Source organism: Macaca fascicularis, chromosome 1 (genome assembly GCF_037993035.2).
Source record: "Macaca fascicularis isolate 582-1 chromosome 1, T2T-MFA8v1.1".
Lineage (NCBI taxonomy): Eukaryota > Metazoa > Chordata > Mammalia > Primates > Cercopithecidae > Macaca > Macaca fascicularis.
This window is the reverse complement of record NC_088375.1, coordinates 28,225,197-28,241,112: the sequence shown is the minus strand read 5'-3', so window position 1 is coordinate 28,241,112 and position 15,916 is coordinate 28,225,197. Positions and strand designations below refer to the sequence as shown.

Sequence of the window (15,916 nt, the reverse complement as noted above, 5' to 3'; positions counted from 1 at the left end):
ATGGAAAAACATTTCATGCTTATGGATAGGAAGAATCAATATCGTGAAAATGGCCACACTGCCCAAAATAATTTATAGATTCAATGTTATCCCATCAAACTACCATTGACATTCTTCACGGAATTAGAAGAAGCAAATTTAAATTTCATATGGAATCAAAGAAGACCCCGTATAGCCAAGACAATCCTAAGCAAAAAGAACAAAGCTGGAGGCATCACACTACTTGACTTCAAACTATACTACAAGGCTATAGTAACCACAGCAGCATGGTACTGGTACCAAAGCAGACATACAGACCAATTAAGGAGAACAGAGACCTCAGAAATAACACCACAGATCTATAACCATCTGATCTTCAACAAACCTGCTGCCAAAAACAAGCAATGGGGAAAGGATCTCCTATTAAGTAAATGGTGCTGGGAAAACTGGCTAGCCATATGCAGAAAACTGAAACTGGACCCTTTCTTTACACCTTATACAAAAATTAACTCAAGATGGACTAAAGACTGAAATGTAAAACCTGAAACCATAAAAACCCTAGAAGAAAATCTAGGCAATACCATTCAGGACATAGGCATGGGCAAAGACTTCATGAAAAAAGTGTCAAAAGCAATTGCAACAAAAGTCAAAATTGACAAATGGGATCTAATTAAACTAAGGAACTTCTGCAAGTGAAAGAAGCTATCATCAGAGTGAACAGGTAACCTACAGAATGGGAGAAATTTTTGCAATCTACCCATCTGACAAAGGTCTAATATCCAGGATCTACAAGGAACTTAAAGTTACAAGAAAAAAAAAAAAATCAAAAAGTGGGCAAAGGATATGAACAGAGACTTCTCAAAAGAAGACATTTATGCAGCCTACAAACATCTGAAGAAAAGCTCAACATCACTAATCATCAGAGAAATGCAAATCAAAACCACACTGAGATACCATCTCACGCCAGTCAGAATGGCAATTATATAAAAGTCAGAAAACAATAAAATAGATGCTGGCAAGGCTGTAGAGAAATAGGAATGCTTTTACACTGTTGGTGGGAGTGTAAATTAGTTCAACCATTGTGGATGACAGTATGGTGACTCCTCAAGGATCTAGGACCAGAAATACCATTTGACCCAGCAATCCCATTACTGGTATATACCCAAAAGAATATAAATCATTCTACTATAAAGACACATGCACACGTATATTTACTGCAGCACTATTTACAGTAGTAAAGACATGGAACCAACCCAAATGCCCATTAATGATATACTGGATAAAGAAAATATGGTACATATAAACCATGGAATACCATGCAGCCATAAAAAGGAATGAGGTCATGTCCTTTGCAGGGACATGGATGAAGCTGGAAGCCATTATCCTCAGCAACTTAACACAGGAACAGAAAACCAAACACCACATATTCTCACTCATAAGCGGGAGTTGAACACTGACAACATATGGACACGGGGAGGGGAACAACACACACCAGGGCCCTTTTGGGGGTGAGGGGTTGGGGGGGAACTTAGAGGATGGGTCAATAGGTGCAGCAAACCACCATGGCACACGATTACCTATGTAACAAACCTACACGTTCTGCACATGTATCCCATTTTTTTTAGAAGAAATAAAGAAAAAAATAAAAACAAACAAACAAAAAAAGAACTACATTGGGCTTATTTTCAGAATGCATGCAAACAAGAAGAGAGTAAAGTGAAATATGTAATGTATTAAAAGAAAAAAACCCACCAGTCTGGAATTCTTTATTCTTTAAAAGTAAAAGACAAAGATTTTCTCCAACAAGCAAAAATTGAGGGAATTTGTCACTAGCAGATCTGCCTTGCAGGAAATGTTAAAATAATTTTTTCAGAAGGAAGAAACATGATATGATAGATACTTGGATCTACATAAAGAAAGGAAGGGCCGGGTGCAGTGGCTCACACCTGTAATACCAGCACTTTGAAAGGCCGAGGTGGGTGGATCACAAGGTCAGGAGTTCGAGACCAGCCTGGCCAACATAGTGAAACCCCGTTCCTACTAAAAATACAAAAAATTAGCTGTACGTAGTGGCAGGCACCTGTAATCCCAGCTACTCGGGAGGCTGAGGCAGGAGAATCGCTTGAATCCAGGAAGCAGAGGTTGCAGTGAGCCAAGATCATGCCATAACACTCCAGCCTGGGCAACAGGAGTGAAACTCCATCTTAAAAAAGAAAAAGAAAAAGAAAGGCAAAGTGTTAAAGAAGAAAAATATGATGGTAAAATACCATAAACTATGGATCTTCTTCAAAAGATAAGCTTACTTACTTAAATCATTAAATATACAGAACTGAAGTTTTTCTCAGAAGAGAATCATAAATTCTAAAGGATATTTTATTTACTCAATATATTATTTTCCTATCAATAATCTAGGTCATTTCTAATGATTTAATAATAAGGTGCTTTATTTGTTCAACAAATAATTATTGAATGTACGCTAAATGTTAGACTCTATTACTATTCATAGAAAAATGGAACAAAGATAAAAGAATTATTTATCCCCAAAAGAAGTATACAATTTAATAAAGCTAGAGAAATGCTGCTTGAAAATTTAATAATACAGTGAGCTGAAAGTCATGAGTATCATATACACAAGTTAAGTGTCACTTTCAGGGAAGCATCTGACTTTAAAGACATCAGGCAAAGTTCATTAGAGGACACAGCATTAAAACTGAAATTTAACTGTAAGAGGAGTTAAGGGATGATTACTGTATATGCAAATGTATAAAGAAGCATGTCATGTATCAAAAATGCAAAGTGGCCAGGGGTGGTGTCACACCTGTAATCCCAGCACTTTGGGAGACCAAGGCAGATAGATCATTTACAGACCAGCCTGAACAACATGGTGCAACCCTGTCTCTACCAAAAAAAAAAAAAAAAAAAAAAAAAGCCAGGTGTGGTGGCACAGGCCTGTAGTTGCCACTATTCAGGAGGCTGAGGTGGGAGGGTCTCCTGAACTTGTGAGTTGTAGGCTGCAGTGACCTAAGATCGTGCCATTGCACTCCAGCCTGGTTGACAGAGTGGAAAAAAAAAAAAAAAAAAAAAGCAAAGGGATTTGGTATCTCTCAAATTTAGGGAAAGAGAGTGGGGAGTGAGGCTAGACCAGTGGAAGTCAGGTAAGAAAAGTCTTACATGCCCGGCAAAGGGATTGACTTGCGTTGATTTGTTTTTGTTTTTGTTTTTTGAGACGGAGTCTCACTCTGAAGCCCAGGTTGGAGTGCAGTGGTGTGATCTGAGCTCACTGCAACCTCCGCGTCACAGGTTCAAGTGATTCTCCCGTCTCAGCTTCCTGAGATGGTATTACAGGCATGTGACAACATGCCCAGTTAATTTTTGTATTTTTAGTAGAGATGGAGTTTCACTATGTGGGCCAGGCTGCTCTCGAACTCCCAACCTCAGGTGATCCGCTCGCCTCGGCCTCCCAAAGTGCTGGGATTACAGTCGTGAGCCACCGCGCCTGGCCTTTGTTTTTGTTTCTCTATGAACAAATCAGGTATATTGAAGAATAGTGGATTATAATAACAAAAGCACTAGGTAACATTTATTGACTGTTACCTTATCCTAGGCTCTGTTCTAAACAGTTAACATTTATTAATTTAAGCCTCACAATCTGCTGCAAGACTCAGCATGGTTAAGTAACTTGTCCAAAGTCATTCAGCTCAGTGGCAGAGCTGGGTAGGATGTGACGTAGTGGCACTTGTGTTTAGAATTATCTCTCTGATAGCCATGTAGAAGATGAAGAGGTTGGTGATAAACTCGGGCAATGGTCATGGGGATGGGGAGGAGGAGCAGATAGTCAGAAAGTAGAATTAACAGAATTGATGACCAAATTGTTGTGTGAGGGCTAGGAGAAGAAGATCTAAGATGACTTTGAGGTTCTTGGCTTGGGAAAATTGAAAGAGATGATGTCACCATTCCAAAAACAGGGAATATTGGGAAGAAAACAGTTCTGAGACTATTTCATACACTCATCAATTCATACATTCATCTATTCGGTCAATATTGTCTGCCTACTCTGGATTAGGCAATCTGTTAAGTGTTGGATATACAATGTTAAGCAAATTAGACAAAATTCTCATACAGCCTGCAGTCTAAGCACAAAGTCAATTTCTGAAAACATTAAAGCTTCTATAGGTCATCAAAGTAGGCATTTCTACAAGAAGCTTTGTACATAGCTTTTAAAATTCCTGTTGATTCCCTAAAATTTACTAGAGACCCAGCCTTTTCCTGGACCCACAGCCATGTCCAGTCCAGGCCCAGGCCCTGAAATGTGTCTTGGATTCCATGCACCTTCACTCTGACCTAAAGTCAACACATGTAGCCAGAGGTGGGGTGGCTTCTGGGCTTTGACAAGTACACCTGCAGCAAGCCAGCCTTGGGAGAAAGAAGATTTATCTCTAAGGGAATATGTCCAAGGTGCAGATTATATGTTTAGCTTCAAGAGAAATCTGAATTGGAGGTAGACATGTGAAGGTCGTCAGCATGTATACAGTACATTAGATCACTCATGTGAATGACTTTGATAAGAACCGACAGCTGAAGACGATGCTTGGAGTAGCATTAGGAACAGGTATCCATAGAAGACTTAGAAGATAAACCTGGATAGGGAGCAGGAAAACCACTAGAGTAGTGTCACAGATTCCCAAGGAGAGGAGAGCTTTAAGAAGACAGTAATGAGTAGAATAAAATGCCCCTGAGTGATATGTAAAGCATGAGCTGACAATGTCCTGAATATGGGTTCATTTGTACTGATTCTTCATCCATTTACATATTAAGAGTCTTTGTTGGGGAATTTGGTATTGATGCAATAGATTCCATCATTATAATGAACTCTTGGGCCTACATTATACAAGCTCTAGACTGCTTTTGGGCTTGAGGGTATTGTAATGATGGTTAAATTTATAAAGTATTCTTCCAGGATGATTTGTTCAAATCAGAAATCTTAGAAACATATTTGCTGGAGTCTTCAATTTTTTATTTTTCTTCTATAACTTTGAGATGTGATAGATGTGATAGATACTTGGATCTACATAAAGAAAGGAAGGGCTGGGTGCAGTGGCTTACTTCTGTAATACCAGCACTTTGGAAGGTCAACGTGGGTGGATCACGAGGTCAGGAGTTCGAGACCGCCTGGCCAACACAGTGAAACCCCATTCCTACTAAAAATACAAAATATTAGCCGAGCGTGGTGGCGGATGCCAAAAAGTATAGAAAACAGGATTTTTTTCTTTGGATAGTTAATCTATTAAAGTGGAGTTTTAGTTTGCAATAAATCCAGATTATTGTCAGCTTGGTTATACAGTTTAATTTAAAATGTGGTTTATCTGGTCTTTTCACTCTACCATAATAGAATTTTGGCCTCAAAATTAATTTGGCATTCTTTTTGTATAGGTAGCATTTGGCATTCAGGCAGAGCGCAGTGGACATGTTCTGTCTTCGCTTCATAGTATATGTGGGTTCAGCTGAAGAGACTTAAATGACTGGGAGTGACTTGAACAACTGAGAGACAGAATCATTTAGAGGCTTCTTCCATGTCTGGGAACTGGTCAGGAATAAATCAAAGGCTGGGCTAAGCAGGGACTGTTACCTAGAACTCCTACATGTGACTATGTGACCTGCATGTTGCCATGTGACCTCTCCATATGGCTTGGGTTTCCTCACAGGATGGTGGCCTCAGGATATGTTGCTGGACTTATCACGTGATGACTCAGGATTCCATAAGCAAGTGTTCCAGAAAACAAGGCGCAAATTGCATGACTTTTTATGACTCAGTCTCAAAAATCCTGTGGCACCACAAACTCACCTAAATCAAGAATGAGTACACAAATCAGACCTCTTTATGGGAGAAATGGCAAATAATTTACAGCCATGTTTTAAAACTGCCATACTTATCAAAGGTGCTGTGAGAACGGAAGTACAACAAAAATAACGAATGAAGATTGACTAGCTACATATTATGGTGTGAGAATGATATAGAACCTTAGTTAAAAAGGCTTGCGCTGGGTTTTCAAAAATCAGAAATCATGCAAAGAACATTATCTGGATTCCTTCTTCCTTTCAAAAATTATTGAAAATACTGTGGTGAAAAGATAAAGTTCTTGCTCTCATAAAGTTTACATTCTTGTAGGAGGATGCAGAGGAGGGAAACAGATAATAAAGAAGTCATAAAATACATGAATAAGATAATTTATGCTAGAAATACATGTCTGAAGAAAACAAATTCATTTATTAAAGATTTAGAATTTAAAAGAAAGTTCAATGCTAGGCCAAAGGATCTAGCTTACCACAATCATGAAAGCATGTGATATAAATTATATAAGATCCAGAGAATCTACACAAGAAGGAAAAAGATGAGATGACAAAGGTTGAGTGCTGTACAACATTTTCAGGAAGCACAGTATATAAAAACTTGGATATGCAAGTTCAAATGTCATACAAAAGATTGGATTTGAAGCCAAAGAAAAACAGAGCCAAGGGCTAGAAGCAAGGTATAATTGAAGTTCAACAAGAATGAGGTTGATAGAAAAGCACAGTGAAGTTGCTGTAATATTTCCTTTTTGGCATCAACTATGTATAGTGGATGGGGCTGATGTAAGGAATAGAGGTGAGATGTGCCGTTATATACAGCAGTCTATAAATCATTAAAGAGACATAGTAGAGAGAAGTTATTTGCAAGGCATGCAATTGTCAAAGAATTGGCATTAAGAATATATTATAAACTGCTAAAAATTAATTTCACAAAATCAAACAATCCAGTGGGAAAAATGGGCAAAGAATATGAAAAGAGAAATCACAGAAAAGGAAATCAATCTCACTATAATCAAGGAAATACAAAATAAAAAGTACAACAACAATGAAAAGTAATAATAGTGAACCATCATTAAATGGCATCTCACACACACACACATAAGTAGACTAGTTTTAGTGGTTATAATAATTAGAAGATATATATATATATATATATATATATATATATATAGAAAAGCTTGGATAAATGTTAAAAACTATGGTAGGGTAAAAATCACATAGAAAAATGTAAAACAACATAATATTACCTAATTTAAAAATGTGCAAACGATACTACATAATAATTGCTAATACATCTACAGGTAGTAAGGTATAAAAACAACAATAAAATACACCCCAATTTCAGGTACTACCATGGAGAGAAAAAAGGAAATGGAATTGCAAGACAGGATAGTCTTCTATTATAGTATTCAAATATTAATATATCTGCTATGTCTTCTTTCGTATAAAGAAGGTCTTTTTTTTTTTCTTTTTCTTTTTTTTTTTTAGACGGAGTTTCACTCTGTCACCCAGGCTGGAATGCAGTGGTTCAATCTCGGCTCACTGCAACCTCCACACTCCAGGTTCAAGTGATTCTCCTGCCTCAGCCCCGCAAGTAGCTAGTATTACAGGCGCCCGCCACCGTGCCTGGCTAACTTTTGTGTTTTTAGTGGAGATGGGGTTTCACCGTGTTGGCCAGGCTGGTCTCAACTCCTGACATCAAGTGATCTGCCCTCCTTGGCCTCCCAAAGTGCTGGGATTACAGATGTGAGCCACCGTGCCCGGCAACAAAGAATTTGATCTAAAGCGAATATGGTAAGATGCTGAAACATGTGAAATATGGCTGTTGATGGTACACTATTTTCTGTTGTCTGAAATATTTTACAATCACCTCTTTTTTAAATATTAGAAACATAAACCAAATGGGTTATAAACATGTAATTCTTTTTTGTGAGACAACTGGGTAAAGCCACTTGTCAGATGTGGTCAAGGAAGATGTGTCTGCCCTTATCCAGTTTGGGTCATATTCTCCTCTAGTAAGACCTTTTGTGTATCAAATAAAGGTCTTGTCCTATACCTTGTGATTTAAATTTTCACTTCTATATGTCAAAATTTTAATACTGATTACAGAAAATTCTTGGTTTCTCCATTTTAAATATTCCAAAGTTCATACAGTAAATTCAGAGTTTTTTTTTTTTTTCATTTTTAAACAATTATATTTATAAGGAGATTTGCTTACTGGGAAATATGTATTTTCTGAAAAAAATACTATGAGTCTCTCTGTTTCTCTCTTCTGAGTTTTCAATCTTATTCTCTTTGATGTTATGTTGGGAGATAGGGGATTTTTATTCTTGAAACTTTTGCTGGGAAAAGACCAACTATAAGGATCTGCAAATGACTCATTCATTGTGTAGAAATTATAGACTTCATGATATTCCATTTCTAAAATCATTTAAACATCTAATTCCTACTGCAAAGCAGCATCCTAGGATATGTGTTGGCTCATTATATAGCCATGTGGACCATACAAGAACACAAAGAAGTAACCCCTGGAGAGTCTCATGAAGGAGGTACCATCCTTATCTGAATTAATACAACACTTTCGCACAGGGTAAATTGTTGCCTAAGAGTAGATTTTGTAACCATTTAAATGCCAAATCAAATACTCGATTATTAAAGGGCAGTTTATCCTTTCTCTGTCTTACTCCTAATACCCATAAAAGTAACAGTAATTTGGAAATTTCTCCCAGTCGGATTTTGCTCAGTACTACTAAAGCTTAATTTCTTTTTTCTTTTTGGTGATATCCATACCAAGCACTCATGCTTCAGAAAAAGCTCTAAGCTTTGGCTGCAGCAACTTGAGCCTTGCTTTCTGCCATGTACACTGGAATGCACAACTCACAATGGTTTCCAGATATATCAGTTCCCTTCCTGTCTAGGACACTGCATTGCCGCACGACCTTTGCCAAGTCACTTCTTTCTGCTCTGCCATAACATAAGGTTGTAATTATGATGATCTCCCTCTTAGAAATGTGATGAGAAGCTATTCATAACAAAGACTGTAAAAATTGCAAACATGATGAGAGAGGCAGATATTAAATGCATGAAAACGTTCTAAATTGAATATTTACTTCCTGCCTGGCTCCACCTGTCCTTAAAATTTATCCATAAAGACAACAGTAGCAAGAGTGCCTGATTAGGCCCTTCTGTTAATGCGATCCATTTAAAATATATTTTTCTGATCCCAAATATGGCCTGGATTTTTAGGCAGATGATATTTGTGTGTGTGATGATATTTGTATCTTTTCATTGTTCTCTCATCAGGCACTTGGTCTTTCTTTTTTTCTTTCCCAAGAAAATTGAGATCACTTTGATGGTTTTAAATTGGCAATGTGATCTTGTTCAATGCCAGACACATAACGTGTTCTAGTAGCTGTCTGGAGCTGGGTCTGGGATCATATTCTCCTCTATCCTCAATACATGTTCCAAACACTTGTGAGCACACTGGAGGCAGAAGGCTTAAAGAGGTGAGATCAGGCCAGGCTGGCATCCACTCTGTAGGATTCAGGGAACAGAGTCAAACTTCAAAGCGGTGCAGGAGTGACTGGCAAGGCACCAGAGTGTTCATGGTAGGTGTAAGGACAACAGGAGAAAAATAAGCTGTCTTAGTACATTTTTTCAAGTTTCTGTTTGTCTTCCATCTGTAGGCTCTTTAAGCTGCCTTCATATTTGGATGTGGAGGTTGAAGTATTGCTGACCAATGCCAGAGTCACAGGAATATCCTGCTGTGCTTTTGATCTTCCCATATGACTGAATTTCCTGAATCATCATGTTATTGTGTGTGCACATATGTGCACATGTGAATCTTCTGGCACATCTCCCAGAAGCGCTAGTTCTGGGACAAAGGGTCCATTGGTGCTTTCAGGATGTAATATTGATCACTTTGGCTTTCCTTGGCTCAGAGCCAGGCACTCCGTCTCTCACTGCACAAGATGGCTGCCAACTCCATAGGCATGTCTCATTATGACAGCCTTCGGCAGGACTTCCTGAGAGCAGACTAATTTCTGAGAGGCTTTGAAAAATGTTGTTTTAAAGTGGAATTTTGTGTTTTACCAACTATGGACAGTGCTTGGAATCTTGTTATTGACTTTTAACTTTTAAGATCTGTGTTACATCCTATATTTAGTTATGTAATACTCTACAATACTCAGTTAAGCAGGAAAGTCAGTGACACAGAAAAACTGATTAGGTCTTTTAATTCCATGGTTTTGCACACTTTTTAATCTAGTATCAGTCTTAGTCAACTCCATAATTTGGACTTCAAACTTAATAACAGTTCAAAAGTCAAATTCACAAGTACGAAAGGATGAAATCTCCTAAGTTTTCAAAGTGTTTATTTCATGTAGAGTATTATTAAAATTGTAAAAGCAAAGGATATAGAAAAACCTTGATGCCAATGCTTAACCTTTAAAATAATACCAATCATCAGTGACCATTAAAATAAAATGTTTAAAACTACGATTATCTTCAGGTAGACATCTTTCAAATCAAGAACATGGCTACAAATTTGACCCATTGCAAGTTTCCAGACTACTCAAGAAAAAAAAAAAAAAACCACCACCAGCATCTCTTTTTCTCTTCCTTTTCCAAGTACTGTGTCTAGGGCTTGACCTAAGCAGAAAGTGAAAAAGACAGAGTGTTCTTTCATTTCCTTTCCAGATTTCCATTCTGCTTTTCAGCCACATCATCTTCACACACCAAAAACGTGTTGACTGCCTTTCTTCTTAGAAGAAAGCATATCTGATTAGTCACTAAGCACTTGAATGTGAATTTATTTCATATATGATTCTTTCCTGTCTCCCATAGAAATAATTTTATTTTTTTAAAAAGGACATAGGAAGGAATATTCGTGGTGGACTTTAAGAGATCGCTACATCTATGAGAGGGAATGGCTGAGAACAGAGCTTTTGGTCATGTCATAATTTTTATTCCAATAGCGAGACCCTGTCCCTTGCCACCGAGGTGTGTTAGGCTTTGTTAGGAGATGAATTCGCTGTTTTCATTAGCCTCTATTTTATTTGACTCCTGAGAAATGTCCAGAGCAGGTTTTTAACCTAGGCCAAAACGAAATACAATCTGAATTCCCAACATTCCATGTGTAATGGAAAGAGCACATGCTTTGGAATCAGGAAGACGTGGGTGAGCCTCCTTGTTCAGTCGTTTGCCAGCTGTGTGATCCTGGAGAAGGTATTTAACCTCTTCAAATCTTAAGTTGCTAGTGTACAGAATAAGGATAATGCTACTTAGCTCACGGGGTTGTTTTGAGGCTGAGATCATAGGTGTCAAAGTCTTAACACAGTATGTGACACAGCTGATTTTTACATAAATTTCCTTCATTGTATGCTCTCAAATGTCAGTAGTCTCTATCAAAACTGGTGGAGCTCACTTCTTAATGATACTATGTAATCTAAAAATTCAGCTGTGATATTTTTAAAAAATTGTATTCCATGGCTATGATATCACCAGTGTTAAATTTAAGCTTGCGATGACAGCACAGCTGTGAACTCTTTGGGTGTCATATCCTTTGGAAGCAGGGCACTGTGACAGTCCTGAAGAAAACTGTCGTGTTTGCCATTCTTTGGGTGCACTCATTAGATTCTTCAATTTCCCGACAGAAAAAGCTGATCATATTTAGCTCATTTACTCTGAAGAACCTACTTCAAATCCTTTCTTTGAAAGTAGACAGATTATATATAAATTTGTAGTATTATTACTCTATATTCCTATTACTTATAAGTGAACTCAATAGTCTTTGATGTTAATAATCTGTTTTAAAACTCATGTTTCAAACTCTCCCAGAGAGAAACTTAATAAACAAAAATTTTGAAATTACAGAGTAAAATAATATGAGTTTGAAGATAAGCTAAAGACAGTCTGTTGACTCAATAGAGTGACAGTTTGTTGTTGTTGTTCTCAGAATGACAATAGTATAATGGTAGCAGCCTTGAAAATCTAGCTGTTGATATTTTGACTGAGGAAATCACTCTCTCTCCATGGTCTTGAGAAAACATGGTATTTGGCTACAATCATTACACAGTGTGCATGGCACTGTCTGTTTAATCCCACAGATCTTGATGTCATCTAGATAACAATAAAAATAGGTTGTAATTAGGAATAGGGCTCATGTTCATACAGGCAGTAGTACAGTGAACAGACCATTAGAGCCCAATCAACAATTAAGGAGGCTTGCAATTCAAATTCTGTTTTTGGCCTTTCTCTCTCATATTTTGAAATCACATTTGAGTTGTTATTTCAGGCAATCATTTCTTCACTATTATAGTATTCAGACTCTGTGCTTGCAAAATATAGGATAATGATTTCATTGTTTTCCTTTCCCTACAAGAGACTCTTCGAAGTCTCTTCAAAAGAGACATGGCAAATAGGAAAAAAAATGAAAATTCATGGTTTTGAGTTCATCTTCAGGTTATGCCACACGAGACAAAGCTTTGCATCCAGGTGGTTGTCAGACTATAAAATCTTCAAATCCTCATGGTTGGGACAAAACTTCTTGTATTCCTCATTAAACAGGATTCATTGTTCAGCTAGCTCCATGCCACAGGTAAATTGGACAGCTGAAAGTTTTGAAAACATTCTGGTTTTGCAGAAGGCACATACATGCATATTCTGCTCACCTTTATGGAAATCAATTCCAGGGAATATTTTAGTTCATGACACTATGTCTCATCCCTCTTCACACTTTCAATTGCCACATTAGTAGCTTCCTTTACTGCAGTACTGTTTATATTCACAAAAGTCAGACCAGTCACCTATTAGTCTCTGACACTGGCACCAAGGGTTGTCTTTCTTCATTCCATAAACACCTACTAAATGCCCTGTGTATACCTTATGCTATACTTGGAACATTCGGCAATAAAAAACTAAGTAGAGGACATGCCTCTCTTTCCAAGGAACTTGCCTAAAGAGAAAGCATGATAGTTGCCTTCCGTCATATGTGTATTAGCTCATTTTAATGCTGCTGATAAAGACATATTCAAGACTGGGCAATTTACAAAAAAAAAAAAAAAAGGTTTATTGGATTTACAGTTCCATATGGCTGGGGAGGCCTCACAATCATGGTGGAAGGCAAGGAGGAGCAAGTCACATCTTACATAGATAGCAGCAGGCAAAAGAGAGTTTGTGCAGAGAAACTCCCATTTTTAAAACCATGAGATCTCGTGAGATCCATTCACTATCATGAGAACAGCATGGGAAAGATCCACCCCCATGATTCAGTCATCTCCCATCAGGTCCTGCCCACAACACCTGGGAATTATGGGAGCTACAGGATGAGATTTGGGTGGGGACACAGAGCCAAACCATATCAATACAGAATTAAAAAGTTAGAGATGTCCATCTATTATCCAAAATACCATCTACTCCAGAGATCCTAACCTAGGACACTATAGGCTGAATCCAACCTAAAGACATGTTTGGTTTTGTTCACACAGTATTTACAAAAACAATTCTATAAATCTTCAATATTTTGAAATGAAAAGATATTAAATAAAATTCTGGATTTATGATTTTTCTTTAAAAAAAAAATGGAGAGATGTAGCAACCCAAGGTCTTCTTTCCCACTTGGCAATAATTGGATGGAGTGCCCCACTATGTCACATTGCCCATCACTCTCTTACTGTGTCCTCTCAATTTCAATAATTTCTACAAAATATATTAGGAAGTTTCTAGCAAACTGGTAACTTGAATGTAGCTTGTTTTCCCTCTTCTTTCAACTGCAGTCTAGTCTGCTTTCTGAGCTTCAAGACCACTAGAGCTGATTGATACACTCTCATGCTGACAAAACTGTACTCCATGGACTCAAAGGAGAAACCTTATATAGGGTGTTTTTTTTTTGTTTTTTTTGTTTTTTGTTTTTTGTTTTTCTGTGTAGTCTGGGAGAGCCTGGAGATCAAACAGAGATCCTCAAGGTGAAGATTTTAAGACTGCGGATTATGAAAAAGAGTTTCTGGTTCTAAAACAGCATAAATCCTTGGAAGAAGATTGGCATTCATTCCCTTGAAGGTGCCTGGTCTTCTGACCTTAAAGAACTGACAACCAAAGCAGGCTGAACTTTCATTGTCCCCAGGATTGGAAAAGAGGAAGGATAGCTCAGAGCAGGAGGGTTTTCATATGGTACTTCAACAAGGGCCAGCCCCTTGTTTGTAAAGGTTGCTTCACCTTCTACTATAGGGTAGGCTTATAGTAAGTTGAGATATTCAAATAACTAGTTTACTTGTGATGAAAAATAATCAATTGAGGAGAGCCTATCAGCTCATGGGAAGAAGATAGGTCATAATGCATAGCACACTCCACATAGCTGCTGAATGAGACACACAGATTTAAATGCAGCCCCCTCTTTATCAAAGATGGCTGAATAGAAACAGCTGCAGTCCACAGCTCCCAGCAAGACCAATAGAGAAGGTGGGTGATTTCTGCATTTCCAACTGAGATACCCAGTTCATCTCACTGGGACTGGTTAGATAGTGGATGCAGCTCACGGAGGGCAAGCAGAAGCAAGGTGGGGCACTGCCTCACCCAGGAAGTGCAAGGGGTCAGGAAACTCCCTCCCCTAGCCACAGGAAGCCGTGAGGGACTGTGCTGTGAAGGACGGTGCTATCTTGCCCAGATACTACTCTTTTCCCACAGTCTTCACAACCCACAGACCAGGAGATTCCCTTGGGTGCCTGTACCACCAGGGCCCTGGGTTTCAAGCACAAAACTGGGTGGCCATTTGGACAGACACTGAGATGGCTGCAGGAGTTTTTTCATACCCCAGTGGTGCCTGGAACACCAGCGAGACAGAACCATTCACTTCCCTGGAAAGGGGGCTGAAACCAGGGAGCTGGGTGGTCTTGCTCAGCAGATCCCACCCCCATGGAGCCCAATAAGCTGAGATCCACTGGTTCGAAATTCTTGTTGCCAGCACAGCAGTCTGAAGTTGACCTGGGATGCTCAAGCTTGGTGCAGGGAGGGTCGTCCGCCATTCCTGAGGCTTGAGTAGGTGGTTTTCCCCTCATAGTGTAAACAAAGCCACCGGGAAGTTCAAACTGGGTGTGGAATCCACTGTGGCTAAGCAAAGTCACTGTAACTACACTGCCTCTCTAGATTCCTCCTCTCTGGTTAGAGCGTCTCTGAAAGAAAGGTAGCAGCCCCAGTCAGGGGCTTATACATAAAACTCCCATTTCCTTGGGACAGAGCACATGGGGGAAGGGGCGGCTGTGTGCGCAGCTTCAGCAGACTTAAATGTTCCTGACTGCCAGCTCTGAAGAGAGCAGCAGATCTCCCAGAACAGCCCTCTAGGTCTGCTAAGAGATAGACTGCCTCCTTGAGTGGGTCCCTGACCCCCATGCCTCCTGACTGGGAGATGCCTCTCAGCAGGGGTCGACAAACACTTCATACAGAGGAACACTGGCTGGCATCTGGTGGGTGACCCTCTGGGATGAAGCTTCCAGAGGAAGGACAAGGCAGCAATCTTTGCTGTTCTGCAGCCTCCACTGGTGATACCAAGTGAAACACGGTCTGGAGTGGACCTCCAGCAAACTCCAGCAGACCTGCAGAAGAGGGGCCTGTTAGAAGGAAAACTAACAAACAGAAACCTATAGCACCAACATCAACAAAAAGGATGCCCATGCAAAAACCCCATCCAAAGTTCAGCAACATCAAAGACCAAACATAGATAAATCCATGAAGATAAGGAAAATCCAGCACAAAAAGGCTGAAAATTCCAAAATCCAGAATGCCTCTTCTCCTTCAAAGAATTACAGCTTCTTGCCAGCAAGGGAACAAAACTGGATGGAGAATGAGTTTGACGAAATGACAGAAGTGGGCTTCAGAAGGTGGGTAATAACAAACTCTTCTGAGCGAAAAAAGCATGTTCTAACCCAATGCAAGAAAGCTAAGAACCTGGATATAAGGTTACAGGAACTGCTAACTAGAATAACTAGTTTAGAGAAGAACATAAATTACCTGATGGAGATGAAAAACACAGCACAAGAACTTCGGGAAGCATATACAAGTATCAATACCTGAACTGATCAAGTGGAAGAAAGGATAT

At 38.9% G+C, this 15,916-nt stretch overlaps 1 protein-coding gene across 1 annotated transcript in view; it reads right to left on the bottom strand.

Moving 5' to 3' along the window:
* Window positions 1–2,004: 2,004 nt before the first annotated feature.
* Window positions 2,005–15,916, bottom strand: part of GORAB (golgin, RAB6 interacting) — a 440,445-nt gene continuing 426,533 nt past the window's right edge. The window contains exon 5 of the mRNA XM_074026175.1: window positions 2,005–2,182. Within this exon, the coding sequence (XP_073882276.1) occupies window positions 2,020–2,182 (163 nt within the window). The 3' untranslated portion in view covers window positions 2,005–2,019. The remainder of the gene's footprint in view (window positions 2,183–15,916) is intronic.